This window comes from Hemitrygon akajei, chromosome 12, assembly GCF_048418815.1.
Source record: "Hemitrygon akajei chromosome 12, sHemAka1.3, whole genome shotgun sequence".
Taxonomy (NCBI): domain Eukaryota; kingdom Metazoa; phylum Chordata; class Chondrichthyes; order Myliobatiformes; family Dasyatidae; genus Hemitrygon; species Hemitrygon akajei.
In genome coordinates this window covers 50,507,478-50,526,582 of record NC_133135.1, presented here as the reverse complement: position 1 = coordinate 50,526,582, position 19,105 = coordinate 50,507,478, and the positions used below count along the sequence as shown (strand labels likewise).

The window sequence follows — 19,105 nt, the reverse complement described above, 5'->3', positions numbered from 1 at the left end:
CATGACATTTTCTTTCAGTTTTGATAATTTTGGAAATCAGGTAAGATGATATATTAAAACCAGAGGTCAGCAAGTGTATGCTTTATACTATATTGTTTTTGATAAACTTTTGTGGTCATCTTGTGTAAACATAATTGTTACTTAATGATATAGGTAAGAATTGTCCAAAAATTACATTATTCAGATATGTAAAGATAGTAGGTGGGATGTCCTTTCCTTAGTAACTTCCCCTGTCATTTCCCGTAAAGAGCTATTAGTGTTTGCCCTGATGGCATCCCCTCGATTGCGAACATAGCATGTGATGGAATTGTGGCAGTGTAGACGTGCTAATGGAACATATTATGTTTCACATTGTATTGTCAGGTGTGCCTGTTGCTTAGATTTGAACCCTAATGCGAAGTAGGAAAGTGGATGTGCAAAGGGACTGGGAAGTCTACTGCACGAGTGTTCTTTTTCTTTTGCAGGAAGCAGATCGATCTGACCCAACATGTGATTGTCAAGGACTCTGGTAGCAGCTTGCTTTAAGTCAGCATATTGGGAGGCACTAGCTCAAGATGTCCTGACAGTCTTTAATAGTTTGTCAGCTGTCAAAGGCTTCTCAAGAAGTTTTAAACCCATCTGCTATTATTACTTACACTCAGTGTTCCCTACAGTGACACTGACGGCATTGAAGTAAATGAGGCTCCAGTTATACATTCTCTGTTGTGTGGAACTAAAAATTGGATGTAAAGAACATCCAGACTCTACTTCGCAAGTTGCTCAAGTGAACTTCATATCAAAGGCTGGTTGTGACATAGATCAAGGTCAATAGGTTCTTGGAAATAATTTGTGTATTTGTATTTTACGGAAGCTGTTTTTGTTGTGAATCTCTCCAGGCTTGAAGCAGCAAAAGATGACTATCGGATTCATTGTGAGGAGCTCGAGAAACAACTGATTGAAGTACAGCATAGAAATGATGAATTAAACAGCTTGGCAGAGGAAAATCTCGCTCTTAAAGATGAAATTGATGTTCTGAGGTAATAAAAATCTCCACCTACATTGAGTTAAGTAAGAGCACAAAATATTAGAGCAGGAGCAGAAGTAGCCAAATGGTCCCTTGAGTTTGCTTGGTTGAGTATGACTAATCTGATCTTGGGTTCAAAGGTTCAATTTAATGTCAGAGAAATGTATGCAATATACATCCTGAAATGCTTTTTCTTCACAAAACATCCATGAAAACAGAGAAGTGCCCCAAAGAATGAACGACAGTTGAACGTGAGAACCCCAAAGTCCACTTCCTAAGTGGCGGTGAGCAACAATTTCCTCCTCCCCCCACCGGCAGAACAAAAATTGTACCTGCTACCGAGCACAAGCATGAGCTAAGCAATAGCAAAGACACAGACCTTGCAGTTACCCCAAAGACTATCGCAATTCATCCAGCATTTGGAAGCCCACAGATTCTCTCTCTACCTAATCAGGGAGAAGGAGGTGTCCCCCATTTTCACAGCGAGAGGGAGACTGATGCACCATCAATAACTCTTGGAGACTAGAAGTGAACGATAGGCTTTTATTAACAGCAAAAGGGAGCACGACATCTTGAAGACTGAGGGAGTAGCAGTGCCCCAATTGCCTTTATGCAGGGGTCTGTGGGAGGAGCCACAGGAGCAGTCAGCAGAGGGGCATGTCCAGACAGGTATACATAGTTTACCACATTCACCCCTCCTTTGTTTTAAAAGAGAGTCCCACGGGGCTAAGTTTCCTACAAGTATATTTACAGGTCAAGTCTATCAGGTGGTCGAGTCTGTCGCTGCGATCTATGTAGCACCGGTGATGGTGTTTGTGCTGGCTCCGGCCTGACTTGAGGTGCCAGCCCGTTAGGCATCAGTAACCCCTCATGCGTGTGCGTGGCTCCCGGTAAGGGAGTGTCGTGAGGAGTCTGTGTAGGGCTTGGCTTGCGCGGTGTCTCATGGGTATATACATCAGTGGGTACAGGGTTCATAGTCACCATGGAGTGTTCGGGGTAGGGGTCTGATGCTCCTGCGGGCGCCAGGTCATGGACGGAGACCGTGTCCTCCCGCCCATCAGGTAAGACCACGTAGGCATACTGGGGGTTCGCATGAAGTAGGTGAACCTTCTCGACCATCAGGGAGTATTTATTGCTCCTCGCATGTTTCCGGAGCAGTACTGGCCCTGGGGACGTCAGCCAAGCCGGTAGGGTGGTCCCATTGGCAGACTTCCTGGGAAAATAAAAGAGTTGCTCATGAGGGGTGGCATTGGTGGACGTGCATAACAGGGAGCGGATGAAGTGGAGTGCCTTGGGGAGGACCTCCTGCCAGCGAGAGACCGGCAATCCCTTTGACCTAAGGGCTAAGAGTGTGGCCTTCCACACCGTGGCATTCTCCATCTCCACCTGTCCATTCCCCCGGGGATTATAGCTCGTGGTCCTACTAGTAGCAATACCCCTAGCCAGCAGGTATTGGCGCAGCTCGTCACTCATAAATGAGGACCCTCTGTCACCGTGGACATAACAGGGATATTCGAACAGAGTGAAGAGCTGGCGCAGGGCTTTTATGACGGATGTGGCAGTGGTATCAGGGCAGGGGATGGCAAAGGGGAACCACGAGTACTCGTCGATTATGTTAAAAAAGTACACATTGCGGTCGGTGGAGGGAAGGGGGCCCTTAAAGTCGACACTCAGTCGCTCAAAGGGGCGGGTGGCCTTGATAAGTTGTGCCTTTTCAGGACAGTAGAAGTGCAGTTTGCACTCAGCGCTCAACTCTCTGGCCTGCTGCTGCCGTGTCGCTAAGCAATGTCTTGTGTAAACGGTGTTTACCGGCTGCAGGCATTGTCTTTTGAGGGCATCCAGCGCACTCTGGTAGTTCGGTTGGTTCCTCTTCATGGAGTAGACCTGTGGACTGACCCTGGAGAGGAGAACTCTGTGCATCGTGGCAGGCTCGGTCACTTAAATCTCCTCCAGGTACGATTCGAAGCATGCTAGCCAGAGTTCGAAAGCATTGCCGGCTTCCTGGGATTGAGGGTCGAGATCCAATCTGTTGGGTCATAAGATGCTCTCCATGTTTGAAAATTGCTGTTAATAAAATTGATGCACCATCAATAACTCTCAGAGACTGGAAGTGAATGATAGGCTTTTATTAACAGCAAAAGGGAGCATGGCATCTTGAAGACTGAGGGAGCAGCAGTGCCCCAATCGCCTTTATACAGGGGTCTGTGGGAGGAGCCACAGGAGCAGTCAGCAGAGGGGCGTGTCCAGACAGGTATACATAGTTTACCACAGAGACGTAACAACAACCCGTTAGTTTACGATGTTAAAAAGTCCGTTTTGCTGCTTTTTACGAGCTCCGTGCCCGAAGATCACAAAGATCTCAGGTCTTCAGGCCCACAGCGAAAGATTTTCCGGCCTCCCTGACAACACACGAGTCTCCTGCTGTGACACCGACCCTTGATCTGCCTGTTTCCAGAGCCCCAAGATGTTTGGCTTCCAAACACTCGGCCACCTCTCAGGCTGAACCCTTGGCGTGCCAAACAATGGCTGGTCCTGAATCCCCAAGAATGGGTCCCATTCCCGCAAAGAACTGACGTGAGTGTGTAACTCCAGATCAGGGTCTCCAAAAGAACCCTGAAAGGGAAAAATAAAGATATTAAAGATGGAAATAAAGCTATTTCCGAAGATGCAAGCAAAGGAGTCACAATTTAGCGTCACCTTAACTCCGCCTCCGCCTTCATTTACACTTTTTCCTTGCTCATGATTACACTTGATGACTCTACAAAGATCTTGTGAATATTTTAATAACTCTGTCCTCATCGTTCACTGGAGGAGAGAATTCTGGAGATTCATAATCATGAAAATTCTTGAGAACTTCCTCCTCATCTTTATCTTAAATGGGCAGCCCCTTAACCTACAGTGAGACTATCCCCTAATTTTAGATCCCTTTTGATGTGTACTGTCTAAATATTATTAAACTAACCAACAGCAATAATTCTGACCAGGAATTGTTTCCTGATCTGTGTCATCAAAGAGATTTTTGTATTCAAAATAAGAGGATGGATAAATCGCTCCATTGTATTATGCCTCTTTCATAGGAGACCGGCACAGAATGCACTTTCAAGCTGCTAAGCCCACCTACAATAATTAGCTCCAATTTTGGATGCTAAAGCAGGAACACACAAAAATAAGTGCTGGAAAATGTATAAGCACCAGCAAGTTCATTGTTCCTGTACAGTTCTCTGCAGTTTTCTGACTATATGCTCCTATATTGGACTGTGCATGTAATCCAATTGTGAAGTGCGAGATTGTGTTCAGAATTTGAAATCCATCAATCACTCTGCACCAAGTGCAGGAACAGCATCTCTCTCCCTTAGAGTGGAACAGCTGTGAGAAACCAAACAAAGCTGAGATAATATATATTTTTCAATTATCTTGGTCAGTTTATTTTTACATATGAATTGCTTCACATTTTAAAAGTTTGAACATGATTTGATGGTTTATATTTTGAATGCTTTTGCTTGTGAAACATTCACAGTGCTCTAACGGGTAAGTTGAGTCACAACTAAACTGTAGTTTTGAGTTTTTTCTGCATTTTTGTAGGTGGATCATGTTCTCCAACTCCTTACCCTCTCTTACCTACTTTACAGGGTTTGCATGGTGAAAGCTCTGTCACAGCAAAGACCCTGGCCCCCAATGTGTGTGGAGCCTGCTTCTGTCCAAGGTTGAATTGTGCTGATTTTGATCGGTGGTCTGCCTTGCATCTAATGCATACAGGGCAACTGAATCTTCACAGCTATATAATGTTTTTTAATACTGTTCAGAATCTGGGAACATCAAAAAGAATGTGGTCTTGTGTTTTAAAATGAACTTCTTGTTTATTCATTGTGGTAATGTTACCCATTCCTATGCCTGTAGTTGCTCTCATCTAGTTCACCCACAACTGCTTGGCTTTTCAGTAAATTTATTTGAAGCTTTTCTAAATACCGAGTTTTCTACTCCTTTGTATGCTAAGCTTTCCTGATTACAGATTAAGTAGAGAGAAGCTATTTCCATTGTGCAGCGGTTCAAGGACTAGGGTCGTGAATTTAAAGTGATGATTGAAGCACACCAGGGAGCGTCTTTATTATTATGCCGAGAGTGATTATAAATTGGAACACAAGGGTGGTGTAAACATCATCAGTTAGGGTTTTCTAAGGGAAAATGTGTAGACACTTGGCGACAAATTAATTTCAAGCTTGAAGTGGAATATGACTGACAGGATTTCTGCTCCTGGACTAGTGTGGACAGTTTGAATGGTTGCATCATGTGCTGTACCAATCTCTGATTCTATGATTTGTTCTCTTCAGGAATTATTCAGATAAGGTAATCAAGCTAGAGACCACAGTGGAGACATACAAAAAAAAACTGGATGATCTGAATGACTTGAAGCGACAGATGAAGTTATTGGAGGACAAAAACATGATGTACATGCAGAACGTAATGAGCCTGGAGGAGGAACTGCGTAAAGCTAATGCAGCTCGTGCTCAGTTAGAGACATACAAGAAACAAGTAAGCACAAATCCTGTATCTGAGTTTATGTTGCAGTTTCATGAATTACAGTAATATACCATTTATGTTATAATTTAATCTACAAGTCATTTAATAAAACGCCATCTAATGCAATACACGAGGAAATCTGCAGATGCTGGAAATTCAAACAACACACACAAAATGCTGGTAGAACACAGCAGGCTAGGCAGCATCTATAGGGAGAAGCGATGTCGACGTTTCGGGCCGAGACCCTTCGTCAGGACTAACCGAAAGGAAAGATAGTAAGAGATTTGAAAGTAGAGGGGGAGGGGGAAATGCGAAATGATAGGAGTAGACCGGAGGGGGTGGGATGAAGCTAGGAGCTGGAAAGGTGATTGGCGAAAGTGATACAGAGCTGGAGAAGGGAAAGGATCATGGGACGGGAGGCCTCAGGAGAAAGAAAGGGGGGGGGGGCGGAGCACCAGAGGGAGATGGAAAACAGATAAACAACTAAATATGTCAGGGATGGGGTAAGAAGGGGAGGAGGGGCATTAACGGAAGTTAGAGAAGTCAATGTTCATGCCATCAGGTTGGAGGCTACCCAGCTGGTATATAAGGTGTGCAATCTAATGCAATACTTAGTCATAAGGTTCAGAAGATCCCACATTTGATTTGTGGTCTGTTGTGGAAGTGACCTCTGTAAATAACAGGTACATTGTCATTCATTGTATCAGCATTTCTGAAATGGAGCTGAGAAAGATACCTTCCTTACTGGAGAGCAGACTTGTTAACATTTTTAACAACTTAATTTGTTTGCATTATTCCAAAAATATGGTAGTTGAAGAAAGGTTGTTGAAATTTCCTGTAATTATTTCTGTTCGTAAAAAATGCTATCCACAGATCATTTTATACCTTACTGAATTCCAAATATGGAATAGCTTGGAAAATTCCCTATCCAGTTGTTTGAAATAACATATGGTTTGGCATTTGGCACGCAAGGAAATGTTTACTGCAGCCCCTCAAAACTCTCCAGGGTCTAAGTTAATATGCTCCCTCCTACTCACAGAGTTTCTAGTTCCCTTGATCCCTTTAAACTGAACAAGCCTTGTTTTCTGTGCTTCATTTAAACAAAGAGCTTCACTAGAAAATTTATTACCATACTGTATAATAAATTTAAGAAGTGAATTTAAAGTATGCTGGGGTATGACTATGGAAAATTTGTTGGTCTGGCATGACCAAAATCCTAAAACTGCCAGATTAATGGAGTTCTTACTGCATGTGGAGGAGCAACTGCTGTTCCAGTGGGAACAGGTAACTCGAAATGGGTTAAGAATTGATCTGAGGACTTTACTATTCTCTTTAGCTTCTGCTGTTTGTGAGGTGTGCATTTCCCCATTACACCACTGAAGATAATTATCTCAATGTATTATAACTGTGCCAATTGATCTGGTGACTTCACATTAACACTGGATGCATTTTGTTATTCAAGGTGCAGGAACTCCACAACTCATTGTCTGGGGAAACGAGAAGAGCAGACAAATTGGCTTTTGAGCTAAAACAGATTGAGGAAAAGCATGAAGCATTGCTGAAGGAAAAAGAAGTGAGTGTCTTTGCATTCAGATAGAAAGGGGCATCATTGTCCTTATAAACCCTTGAATTGGATTGCGTTATTGGCTGATATACTGTCGTGCCTTGATTTGCCACAAGATTTTTATAAAGGCTTTGAACTTTGTTTTCTCTGATCCACGTACTTCTTGCTGGTGATAAATTGTTACCTATTTACTCAGATGTGACTTAATTTACACCATTTATAAGCAAACATACATATTTTAGCCTAGCTCCCTAAACGTTCAGTCAATAAAAGTGGATCAGATATTTTAATATTGGCTTAAGTAGCTAAATCTAAATATTGAAAACAACATTGTCAAAGTTCGTACATTTCCTGTTTTATTCAGTACTTCAGTTTCCTTGCTGTTAAATTATTTCCAGCATTGCAAACTCTATTTGCACAGAACTTGTGTTCTAACTTCTTAAGCTAGGGGAATAAGTGTTTCTTTTTCAAATCCCTTTCCACAAATAATTGAACAGCATGATAATAGCAGCTTAAAGAACCTGTTTCTCTGCTCTATCAGTGTGGAATCAATTTGCCTTTAGTTATCAAAATTGGCATTGGCATCTAGTCAGCTGTAAACTTCTGGGTGCATACTCTAACAGTCAACACAGTCAAGCTGTTAGGTGATGAGGCCAATAGTTCAGATGCTGTGCTCAAAATCCAGCATTGCAAGTCATAAAATTAGATTTAACACATCTGTGTATTGCCAACAGATACACAGTGTAAGTGTGCTTAAAAAACTCCAATTGATAGACCACCATGTCAAGAAGTGATATTCTCCATAACCATGCAAATGGCCAAGAGAGGTATACATCATCATAAAGTATCAGTCATAGTAAATCAATAATGAAATCCAGGTTTGCTCACAGAATAAATAATATTTGCTTTATTGTGTAATTTACAGTCATATTGAGATGGTAATCATTGCTTATTGTTGTCACTCATTGTGAATTATCTAATAATGTCTTTCATTTACTTCCATGTGGCTATTATTTATTGGAGTGTGTCTTTAACCTACAGCGGTTGATTATCGAACGTGATGCTCTTAAAGAAACCAATGAGGAACTCAAATGCACACAACTACAACAAGACCACTTATTGCAATCAGGTAAATGTCAATTCCTTTTATCATTCACACTCCATGCTCAGTAATTTTTGTAGTTTTTCAGCAACTGAGTTAATGTATGTGTTATTTAAAATTCCTGCACATCTCAGTTTTTAAACATTTATTGAGTTGTTATGATGGCAAAAATTTTATTTTGAATGATGTTAACTATTTGTAAATTAGACTTTAGACATCTACCTATTGCTTAATCCTAACACCATAAGCAATTAGACTGTGATTAGCTCAAATTGCATTGATAACTATGAAAATAATCATTATATAGAGCTTACACAAACCTTTTTTTGTAAAAACCTGTTATCATGACAGTTAAATGTGAAATGGAACTATGCATCAAGGAGATGCAAATGGGGTCAAAATATAAATATAGATTAATTATCCACATTAAATGGTGAATAATCTTAAGATTCTGATCTATAGGTAAATTCACGTTGGCTTCGCATGACCATCTTGCAGCTGAAATTCTTCCTGTGGAATATAGGTATAGCTGTTACATTACCGCTTTGTTCAGAAATTGATATCTCTTAATCTTAATAGTGAAACTTAGAAAATAACAACTTTGAATATGCTTCAAATTTAAAAGCACATAAAACATATAAACATAGAAAGGATAGAAAACCTACAGCACAATATAGACCCTTTGGCCAACAATGCTGTGCTGAGCAAGTACTTACTTTAGAAATTACCTAGAGTTACTCTATTTTTCTAAGCTCCATCTACCTATCCAGGAGACTCTTAAAAGCCCCTGTTGTATCTGCCTCCACCACTGTCACTGGTAGCCCATTCTACACAGTTAACACTCTGTTTGTTTTTTAAAAAAGCTTACCCCTGACATTTCCTCTATGCCTACTTCTAAACACCTTAAAACTGTACCTTCTCACAATAGCCATTTCAGCCTTGGGAAAAAGCCTCTGACTATCCACATGATCAATGCCTCTCATTATCTTATGTACCTCTATCAGGCCACCTGTCATCCTCCATTACTCCAAGGAAAAAAGGCCGAGTTCACTCAACCTATTTTCATAAGGCATGTTCCCCAATCCAGGCAACATCCTTGTAAATCTCCTCTGCACCCTTTCTATGGTTTTCCCATCCTTCCTGTAGTGAGGTGACTAGAACTGAGCACAATAATCCAAGTGGGGTCTGACCAGGGTCCTATATAGCTGCAACATTACCTCGCGGCTCCTAAACTCAATCCCACGATTGATGAAGGCCAAGGCACTGTATGCTTTTTTAACCACAGAGTCAACCTGTGAAGCAGCTTTGAGCGTCTTATGGACTCGGACCCCAAGATCCCTCTGATCCTCCACACTGCCAAGAGTCTTACCATTAATATTATATTCTGTCATCATATTTGACTTATGAAAATGAACTACCTCACACTTATCTGGGTTGAAATCCATCTGCCACTTCTCAGCCCAGTTTTGCATCCTATCAATGTCTCACTGTAATATCTGACAGCACTCCACACTATCCACAACACCCCCAATCTTTGTATCATCAGCAAATTTACTAACCCATCCTCCGCTTCTTCATCCAGGTTATTTATAAAAGTCACGAAGAGTAGGGGTCCCAGAACAGTTTCCTGAGGCACGCTACTGGTGACCGACCTCCATGCAGAATATGACCCGTCTACAACCACTCTTTGTCTTCTGTGGGCAAGCCAGTTCTCGATCCACAAAGCAACGTTCCCTTAGATCCCATGCCTCCTTACTTTCTCAATAAGACTTGCGTGGGGTACCTTGTCAAATGCCTTGCTGAAATCCATATACACTACATCTACTGCTCTACCTTCATCAATGTGTTTAGTCACATCCTCAAAAAATTCAGTCAGGCTCGTAAGGCACGACCTGCCCTTGACAAAGCCATGCTGACTATTCCTAATCATATTATACCTCTCCAAATGTTCATAAATCCTGTCTCTCAGGATCTTCTCTATCAACTTACCGACCACTGAAGTAAGACTCACTGGTCTATAATTTCCTGGGCTATCTCTACTCTCTTTCTTGAATAAAGGACCAACATCCGCAACCCTCCAATCCTCCAGAACCTCTCCCATTGATGATGCAAAGATCATTGCCAGAGGCTCAGCAATCTCCTCCCTTACCTCCCACAGTAGCCTGGGGTACATTTCATCCAGTCCTGGTGACTTATACAAATTGATGCTTTCCAAAAGCTCCTGCACATCCTATTTCCTGATATCTACATGCTCAAGTTTTTCAGTCTGCTGCAAGTCATCCCTACCACCGCCAAGACCCTTTTCCATAGTGAATACTGAAGCAAAGTACTCATTAAGTACCTCTGCTATCTCCTCCAGTTCCATACACACTTTTCCACTGTCACATCTGATTGGTCTTATTGTCTCACGTCTTATCCTCTTGTTCTTCACATACTTCTAGAATGCCTTGGGATTTTCCTTAATCCTGTCTGCCAAGGCCTTCTCATTGGCCCATTCTGGCTTTCCTAATTTCTTTCTTAAGCTCCTTCCTGCTCGCCTTATAATCTTCTCGATCTCTGTCATTACCTAGTTTTTTGAACCTTTCGTAAGCTCTTGTTTTCCTTGACTATTTACAACAGCCTTTGTACACTGTGGTTCCTGTATGATACCATCCTTTCCGTCTCATTGGAACGTACCTATGCAGAACTCCACACAAATATCCCTGGAACATTTGCCACATTTCATCCGTACACTTCCCTGAGAACATCTGTTCCCAATTTAAGCTTCCAAGCTCTTGCCTGATAGTTTCATATTTCCCCTTACTCCAATTAAACGCTTTCCTAACTTGTCTGTTCCTATCCCTCTCCAATGCTATGGTAAAGGAGATAGAATTGTGATCACTATCTCCAAAATGCTCTCCCACTGAGAGATTTGACACCTGACCAGCTTCATTTCCCAATACCAAATCAAGTACAGCCTCTCCTCTTGTAGGCTTATCTACATATTGTGTCAAGAAACCTTCTTGAACATGCCTAACAAACTCCACCCCATCTAAACCCCTTGTTGTAGGGACATATCTATTCTCATAAGGCATGCTCCCCAATCCAGGCAACATCCTTGTAGATCTCCTCTACACACTTTCTATAGCTTCTGCATCCTTCCTGTAGTGAGGTGACCAGAACTGAGCACAGTTCTCCAAATGGGGTCTGACCAGGGTCCTGTAGAGCTGTAATATTACCTCTCGACTCTTGAACTCAATCCCACAGTTGATGAAAGCTAATGCACCTTATGCCTTTTTAACCACACAGTCAACCTTCATAGCACTTTGTGTATCCTGTGGACTCAGACCCCAAGATCCCTCTGGTCCTGCACACTGCCAAGAGTCTTGCCATTAATGCTATATTCTGCCATCATATTTGGCCTACCAAAATAAACCCACTTCATACTTATCTGGGTTGAACTCCATCTGCCACTTCTTAGCCCAGTTTTGTATTCTATCAATGTCCGGCTGTAACCTCTGACAGCCCTCCACACTATCCACAACACCCCCAACCTTTGTGTCATCAGCAAATTTACTAACCCATCCTTCCATTTCCTCATCCAGGTCATTTATAAAATTCACGAAGAGTAGGGGTCCCAGAACAGATCCCTGAGGCACACCACTAGTCACCAACCTCCATGCAGAATATGACCTGTCTACAACCACTCTTTGCCTTCTGTGGGCAAGCTATTTCTGGATCAACAAAGCAATGTTCCCTTGGATCCCATGCCTCCTTACTTTCTCAATAAACCTTGTGTGGGGTACCTTGTTAAATGCCTTGCTGAAATCCATATACACTACATCTACTACTCTACCTTCATCAATGTGTTTAGTCACATCAAAAAATTCAATCAGATTCGTCAGGTAGAAACTGCCTTTGACAAAGCCATGTTGACTATTCCTCATCATGTTATGCCTCTCCAAATGTTCATAAATCCTGCAGGTCAGGATCTTCTCCATTAACTTAACAACCACTGAAGTAAGACTCATTGGTCTATAATTTCTTGGGCTATTTCTACTCCTTTTCTTAAATATGGGAGCAACATCTGCAACCCTCCAATCCTATGGAACCTCTCCTGTCCCCATTGATGATGCAAAGATCATTGCCAGATGTTCAGCGATCTCTTCCCTTGCCTTCCACAGTAGCCTGGGGTATATCCCGTCCAGCCCCGGTGACTTATCCAACTTGATGCTTTCCAAAAGCTCCAGCACATCCTCTTTCTTAATATCTACATGCTCAAGCTTTTCAGTCCACTGCAAGTCATCTCTACAATTGCCAAGATTCTTTTCCGTAGTGATTACTGAAGTAAAGTATTCATTAAGTACCTCTGCTATCTCCTCTGGTTCCATACGCACTTTCCACTGTCACTCTTGATTGGTCTTATTCTCTCACGTCTTATCCTTTTGCTGCTCACATACCTGTAGAATGTCTTGTGGTTTTCCTTAATCCTGCTCATCAAAGCCTTCTCATGTGGGCTTCTGGCTCTAATTTCATTCTTTTCCTGCTAGCCTTATAATTTTCTAGATCTCTATCATTACCTAGTTTTTTGAACCTTTTGTAAGCTTATCTTTTCTTGTTGACTAGATTTATGATAGCCTTTGTACACCATGGTTCCTGTACCTAAACATCCTTTCCCTGTCTCATTGGAATGTACCTATGCAGAATGCCACACAAATATCCCCTGAATATTTGCCACATTTCTGCCATATATTTCCCTGCAAACACCTGTTTCCAATTTATGCTTCCAAGTTTCTGTCTGAAAATTTCATTATTTCCGCTTACTCCAATTAAATGCTTTCTTTATTATCTTACTCCCTCTTATTATCCCTCTTACCATCTTTTCTTTCAGTTAGTCCTGATGAAAGGTCTCGGCCCAAAACGTCAACAGCGCTTCTCCCTATAGATGCTGCCTGACCTGCTGTGTTCCACCAGCATTTTGTGTGTGTTGCTTGAATTTACAGCATCTGCAGATTTCCTCGTGTTTGCTTTCTTTATTTGTTTGTTACTATCCCTCTCCAATTCTATGGTAAAGGAGATGAGAATAGTGATCATTATTTCCAAAATGCTCTCCCATTGAGAGACCTGACACCTGACCATGTTCATTTCCCAATACCAGTTCAATTACAGTCTCTGCTCTTGGAGGCTTATCTACATATTGTGTCAGGAAACCTTCCTGAACACAACTAACAAACTCCACCCCATCTGAACCCCTTTCTCTAGGGAGATGCCAATCAAGATTGAGGAAATTAAAATCTCCCATCACAACAACCCTGTTATTATTGCACTCTAAGGAGCCATTCCTGCCCCTGAGCCATTCAAGTCTCTGTAATGGCCACAACATCATAACTCCATATACTGATCATCCAAAGCTCATCCACTTTGTTCATAATGCTCCTTGTATTAAAATAGACACATCTCAAACCATTGGTCTGAGCGCATCCTTTCTCTATCACCTACCTATCCTCTCTTCACACTGTCTACAAGCTTTATCGATTTGTGAGCCAACCGCCCCTTCCTCTGCCTCTTCAAGTTTGGTTCCCACCCCCCAGTAATTCTAGTTCAAACTCTCCCCTGTAGCCTTAGCAAACCTCTCTGCCAGGATATTGGATCCCCTCGGATTCAAGTGTAACCCGTCCTTTTTGTACAGATCACACCTGCCCCAGAAGAGGTCCCAATGACCCAGAAATCTGAATCCCTGCCCCCTGCTCCAATCCCTCAGCCACACATTTATCCTCCACCTCATTCTATTCCTATTCTCACTGTCGCGTGGCACAGGCAATAATCCTGAGATTACTACCTTTGAAGTCCTGCTTCTCAACTTCCTTTCTAACTCCCTGTAGTCTGTTTTCAGGACCTCCTCCCTTTTCCTACCTATGTCGTTGGTACCAATATGTACCACAACCTCTGGCTGTTCACCTCCCCACTTCAGATATGGTGGACACGATCAGAAACATCCCGGACCCTGGCACCTGGGCAGCAAACTACCATCTGTTTTTCTTTCCTGTGTCCACAGAATCACCTGTCTAACCCCCTAACTATAGAGTCCTGGATCACTGCTCCCATTCTCTTCTTTTCCTTACCCTTCTGAGCCACAGGGTCAGACTCTGTGCCAGAGGCGTGGCCATTGTTGCTTCCCCCAGGTAGGCAGTCCCCCCCAACAGCACTCAAACAGGAGTACTTCTTGTTAAGAGGGTCAGCTACAGGGGCACTCTCTATTATCTGACTCTTGCTCTTCCCTCTCCTGACTGTTACCCACTTATCTGTCTCCGGAGGCCCCAGCGTTAACTTCAGGCAAGTTCAATTTATTCTCTTTGCACCTAAATTCCCATGTGTTCTCTCGGTTTAACATATATTTGATTATTTACTCTTTCTCTGGAGATTCAGTTTACCTCTTTCAATAATTTGTGTAGGTTCTCAGGATAGTCCACATCGCTTCCTGTGCTTAAAATAAAGATTAAAAGCAAAAAAAAACTAATATGGAAATATCCAAATAAATTTATTTACAAAGCTCCAAATACACATTTTTGTTGTAGTTGTCAAACTCTGATATTCTTTGGTTAAAACCAAACTGAGCAATGATTTTAGAATAAACCACTTCTCAGCCAGCAGAATAAGAATAATTCTTGTACTTGATGGGCTGATGATGCTTATTCTCTCTTGGCAACAGCCATTCCTGCAATCGCACTCACCTTTTGCAGTTCAATAAAATTGATTGACCTGGAGATCTGGTGGACCATCCTGTTAGCCATATTTAGGTCACAATGACAGTGCCTGATTTCCCCACCCCTGCAATGCCCTAATGGCTTTCCGGCAGACTTCTGGCATCAAAGTTATGGTTTCACGTGTATTCAATTATTTCCTGCTATTTTACTGTTACACATCTTTAAATTATTTTTTAAAGTTTCAAGTGTTCAGAAATATTTAATATTATTTTGAGGAGTAAGAAATTAACAAATAATTTTGGTAAATTAAAAAATATGGACAGAATGCTTTGTGGAAATGTTGGTGGAGTGTGCCTGCGCACAAAGAGTGAAATGCTGTATACAGTGGTGAGAATTGTTTCTGAAGTTGAATGCACAAAAGGAATCAATGGTGTTAGAGTACAGATTCATAAACTGAGCATTCGTTAATTGAATGTAAGCTGAATGTTTTAGTCTAACGAGTGCAAGGTGTATTGAGAGCACTTGCCTGAGCAGTAATAATTCAGTTTTCTCTGGACACTTAGAGAGAAGTTCATTCGGCTGCAGCATGAGAACAAGATGTTACAACTGCAACAGGAGGGATCAGAGAATGAGCGGATTTCAATACTGCAGAAATCATTAGACGAAGCAAATCGGACGAAGAACGAACTGGAGACAGAAAATAGGTTGGGCTGTGTTTTGAATATGACCTGGCTTGCCAGACAACTGCTACTTTCTTCAACTATGTTTTTTAAAATGATGCTCTGATTACAGTATCCTATGAATCTCCAGTTCCGTTCTCCTTTTGCTTTTCATGACGAGACTTAAGTTACACCTTTTGATGTACAAGCTTCATTTTTCAAAATTCAAAGTAAAATTAATTTTCATGTCACCACATACAACCCTGAGATTCTTTTTCAGTGGGTATACATAGCAAACCATAGAACAGTAACAGTAAACATCAGGAACTGTAAACACACTGTGCAAGTGCAGATATAAACAAATAGCAATAAATAACAAGCATGAAATAACAAAATAACAGTCCTTAAATGAGTGTAGCTACCCCCTTTTGTTCGAGAGCCTGATGGTTGAGGAGTAGTAACTGTTATTAAACCTAGTGGTACAATTCCTGAGGCACTTGTATCTTCCAACTGATGGCAGTGGTGAGGAAAATAAGTATGGCTTGGGTGGTGAGGATCTTTGATGATTGATGTTGCTTTTCTACTGTAACATTTCATATAGTTGTGCTCAATGATTTGGAGGGCTTTACCCATGATGTACTGGGCTGAATCCACTACCTTCTGTAGGATTTTCTGCTCAGATACTGCTGTTTGAACTTGTTAATTATAATAAGAAAAAGCACACAATTCTGAATATTAGTGATGTGTAGAAGTTGAACTATCAGTTTGATGACATTTTAACAAGTAGTCGATGGAAAATGTCGACTTTGCAGCTCTTTCCAGAATCTGCCTGACCTGCTGAACGTTTCCAGCATTTTATTTTGGACTTCTAGAACCAACCCCATTTTACATTTACAACAAAGTTGGTGCTACAGGGATGCTAACTAGATTAAAAATGTTAACACAAGACAATAAATTATGATTATTTGAGAGGTTCTTTAGAGAGGATTTAATGTTAATTCCTTCATCAGTGGATTGCCAATCTGGTTCTGAAAACAAAAGCACATTAGTGAATTGACAATACAAAATAGACTTTGTTACCTGTTTTGAAATGAAACAAGCAAAAGTGAATTCAAAGTGTTAAGAATGAATCATAATTAATTTCACTAGGATATAGAAGGAACTAGTCTCAATGGAAAAGTGGGACATGCCATAGAGGACTAGCTGAATCAAATGATAATGCAAAGGAAGAACAGAAAGGTTAGGGAAGAATATAATAGAAGAATAATGATCAACAAAAGTCAAAGTAACAAGGGGTTTAATAGAGAATTTAAAAAATGACAGTCATGCTGAGACAACTTTGAGATGAAGAGTTCTTCACGTGTATGAGTGAGAACAAGATATTTTGCTTTTGACTTCTGCCAGACCATTAATATAATTTTTATTTTCCGATAAATTGGTATCCTCTGACATGAGACCATAAGACATAGCAGCAGAATTAGGCAATTGGCCCATCGTGTCTGCTCCGCCATTTCATTACAGCTGATCCATTTTTCCTCTTAGTCCAATCTCCTACCTTCTTCCCGTATCCCTTCAATCCCTGATCAATCAAGGATCTATCAAACTCTGCCTTAAGTACATGTACAGACTTTGCCTCCACAGCTGCCTGTGTAACACATTCCACAGATTCACCACTCTGGCTAAAGAATTCCTCCTCATCTCCATTCAAAAAGGATGTCCCTCTATTCTGAGGTTGTATCCTCTGTTTTTTGACTCCCCCACCATAGGAAACATCCTCCCCACATCCACTCTATCATAGCTTTTCACCATTCGATAGGTTTCAATGAGGTAACTCCTCATTCTTCTGAATTCCAGTGAATACAGATAAAGAGCGATCAAACACTCTATATATGACAAGCCGTTCAAACCTGGAATGATTTTCGTGAGCCTCCTTTGAACTCTCTACAGTTTCAGCACATCCTTTCTAAGATAAGGGCCGGAAACTACTCACAATACTCCAGTGCTTTATAAAGTGTCAACATTACATCCTTGCTTTTATACTTTAGTCCTCAAAATTGAATTGAATTGACTTTATTTCTTACATCCTTCACATACAAGGATTAAAAATCTTAATGTTATGTCTCCATCTAAATGTGCAAAGTGCAATCATAGTAATTTATAATAATTTATAATAAATATAACAGTTAATGTAATATAGAGTACACTCAAATCAGCGTGAGTTCATCAGTCTGATGGCCTGGTGGAAGAAGCTGTCCAGAAGCTTGTTGATCCTGGCTTTTATGCTGCGGTACCACTTCCTGGATGGTAGCAGCTGGAATAGATTGTGGTTGGGATGGCTTGGGTCCCCAATTATTCTACATGCCCTTTTTACACACCTGTCCTTATAAATGCCTGAATCATGGGAAGTTCACAACTACAGATGTGCTGGAAGGGAGGTTCAGTTCCCATAGCAGGCAGTGATGCAGCCAGTCAGGATGTTCTCAATTGTGCCCCTGTAGAAAGTTCTTAGGATTTGGGGGCCCATTCCAAACTTCCTCAACCGTCTGAGGTGAAAGTGGTGCTGTTGTGCCTTTTTCACAACACAGCTGGTGTGTACAGACCATGTGAGGTCCTCGGTGATGTGGATGCCGAGGAACTTGAAGCTGTTAACCCTCTCAACCCCAGATCCATTGATGTCAATGGGGGTTAGCCCGTCTCCATTCCTCTTGTAATCCACAACCAGCTCCTTTGTTTCTGTGACATTGAGAGAGAGGTTGTTTTCTTGACACCACTGTGTCAGAGAGATGACTTCTTCCCTGTAGGCCACCTCGTTATTGTTTGAGATAAAGCCAATCAATGTAGTGCTGTCAGCAAATTTAATTAGCAGATTAGAGCTGTGGGTGGCAATACAGTCATGGGTATACAGGGATTAAAGTACGTAGCCATGAGGGGCTCCTGTATTGAGAGTCAGAGGGTTGGAGGTGAGAAAACCCACTCTTACAACCTGCCGACAACCTTCCTGGATCTGACAGGAAGTCCAGGATCTAGCTGCACAAGGCAGGGTCAAAGCCAAGGTCTCTGCACTTCTTGTCGAGCCTGGATGGAACTGTGATGTTGAATGCTGAACCAAGAACAACATTCTCACATAAGCATCCTTCTTCTCCAGATGTGTAAGGACAGTATGTAGAGCAGTGGCTATTGCATCATCTGTCGATCAGTTGTGTCGGTAGGCGAATTGTAGTGGGTCTGGTTTGGGTGGTAGCAAGCTGCAGATGTAATCCTTGACCAGCCTCTCAAAGTATTTGCTTATTATTAAGGTGAGTGCAATAGGATGCCAGTCATTCAGGCATGTTACCTTGGTCTTTTTTCGGTACAGGGACAATGGTCAGGACAATGGGACAATGGACTATTTGAAGCAGGAGGGCACTCTAAACTGGGAGAGGGAGAGATTAAAAATGTCTGTAAATACACTTGCCCATTGTGCTGCACACATCCTAAGTATTCGCCCTGGGATGCCACGTGGTCCCGCAGCCTTGCGACTGTCCACTCGTTGGAAACATCTGTGTACCTCAGCCTCAGAGTTGACCAGTTTGCAGG

At 41.7% G+C, this 19,105-nt stretch overlaps 1 protein-coding gene across 2 annotated transcripts in view; it reads left to right on the top strand.

Annotated features, from left to right (window-relative positions):
* hook1 (hook microtubule-tethering protein 1) overlaps window positions 1-19,105 on the top strand; it is an 89,370-nt gene that overhangs the window by 43,319 nt on the left and 26,946 nt on the right. For both annotated transcript variants that reach the window (XM_073063073.1, XM_073063074.1), the window contains exons 10-15: window positions 876-1,016; window positions 5,332-5,533; window positions 6,984-7,094; window positions 8,127-8,214; window positions 8,650-8,710; window positions 15,434-15,574. In XM_073063073.1, the coding sequence (XP_072919174.1) occupies window positions 876-1,016; window positions 5,332-5,533; window positions 6,984-7,094; window positions 8,127-8,214; window positions 8,650-8,710; window positions 15,434-15,574 (744 nt within the window). The remainder of the gene's footprint in view (window positions 1-875; window positions 1,017-5,331; window positions 5,534-6,983; window positions 7,095-8,126; window positions 8,215-8,649; window positions 8,711-15,433; window positions 15,575-19,105) is intronic.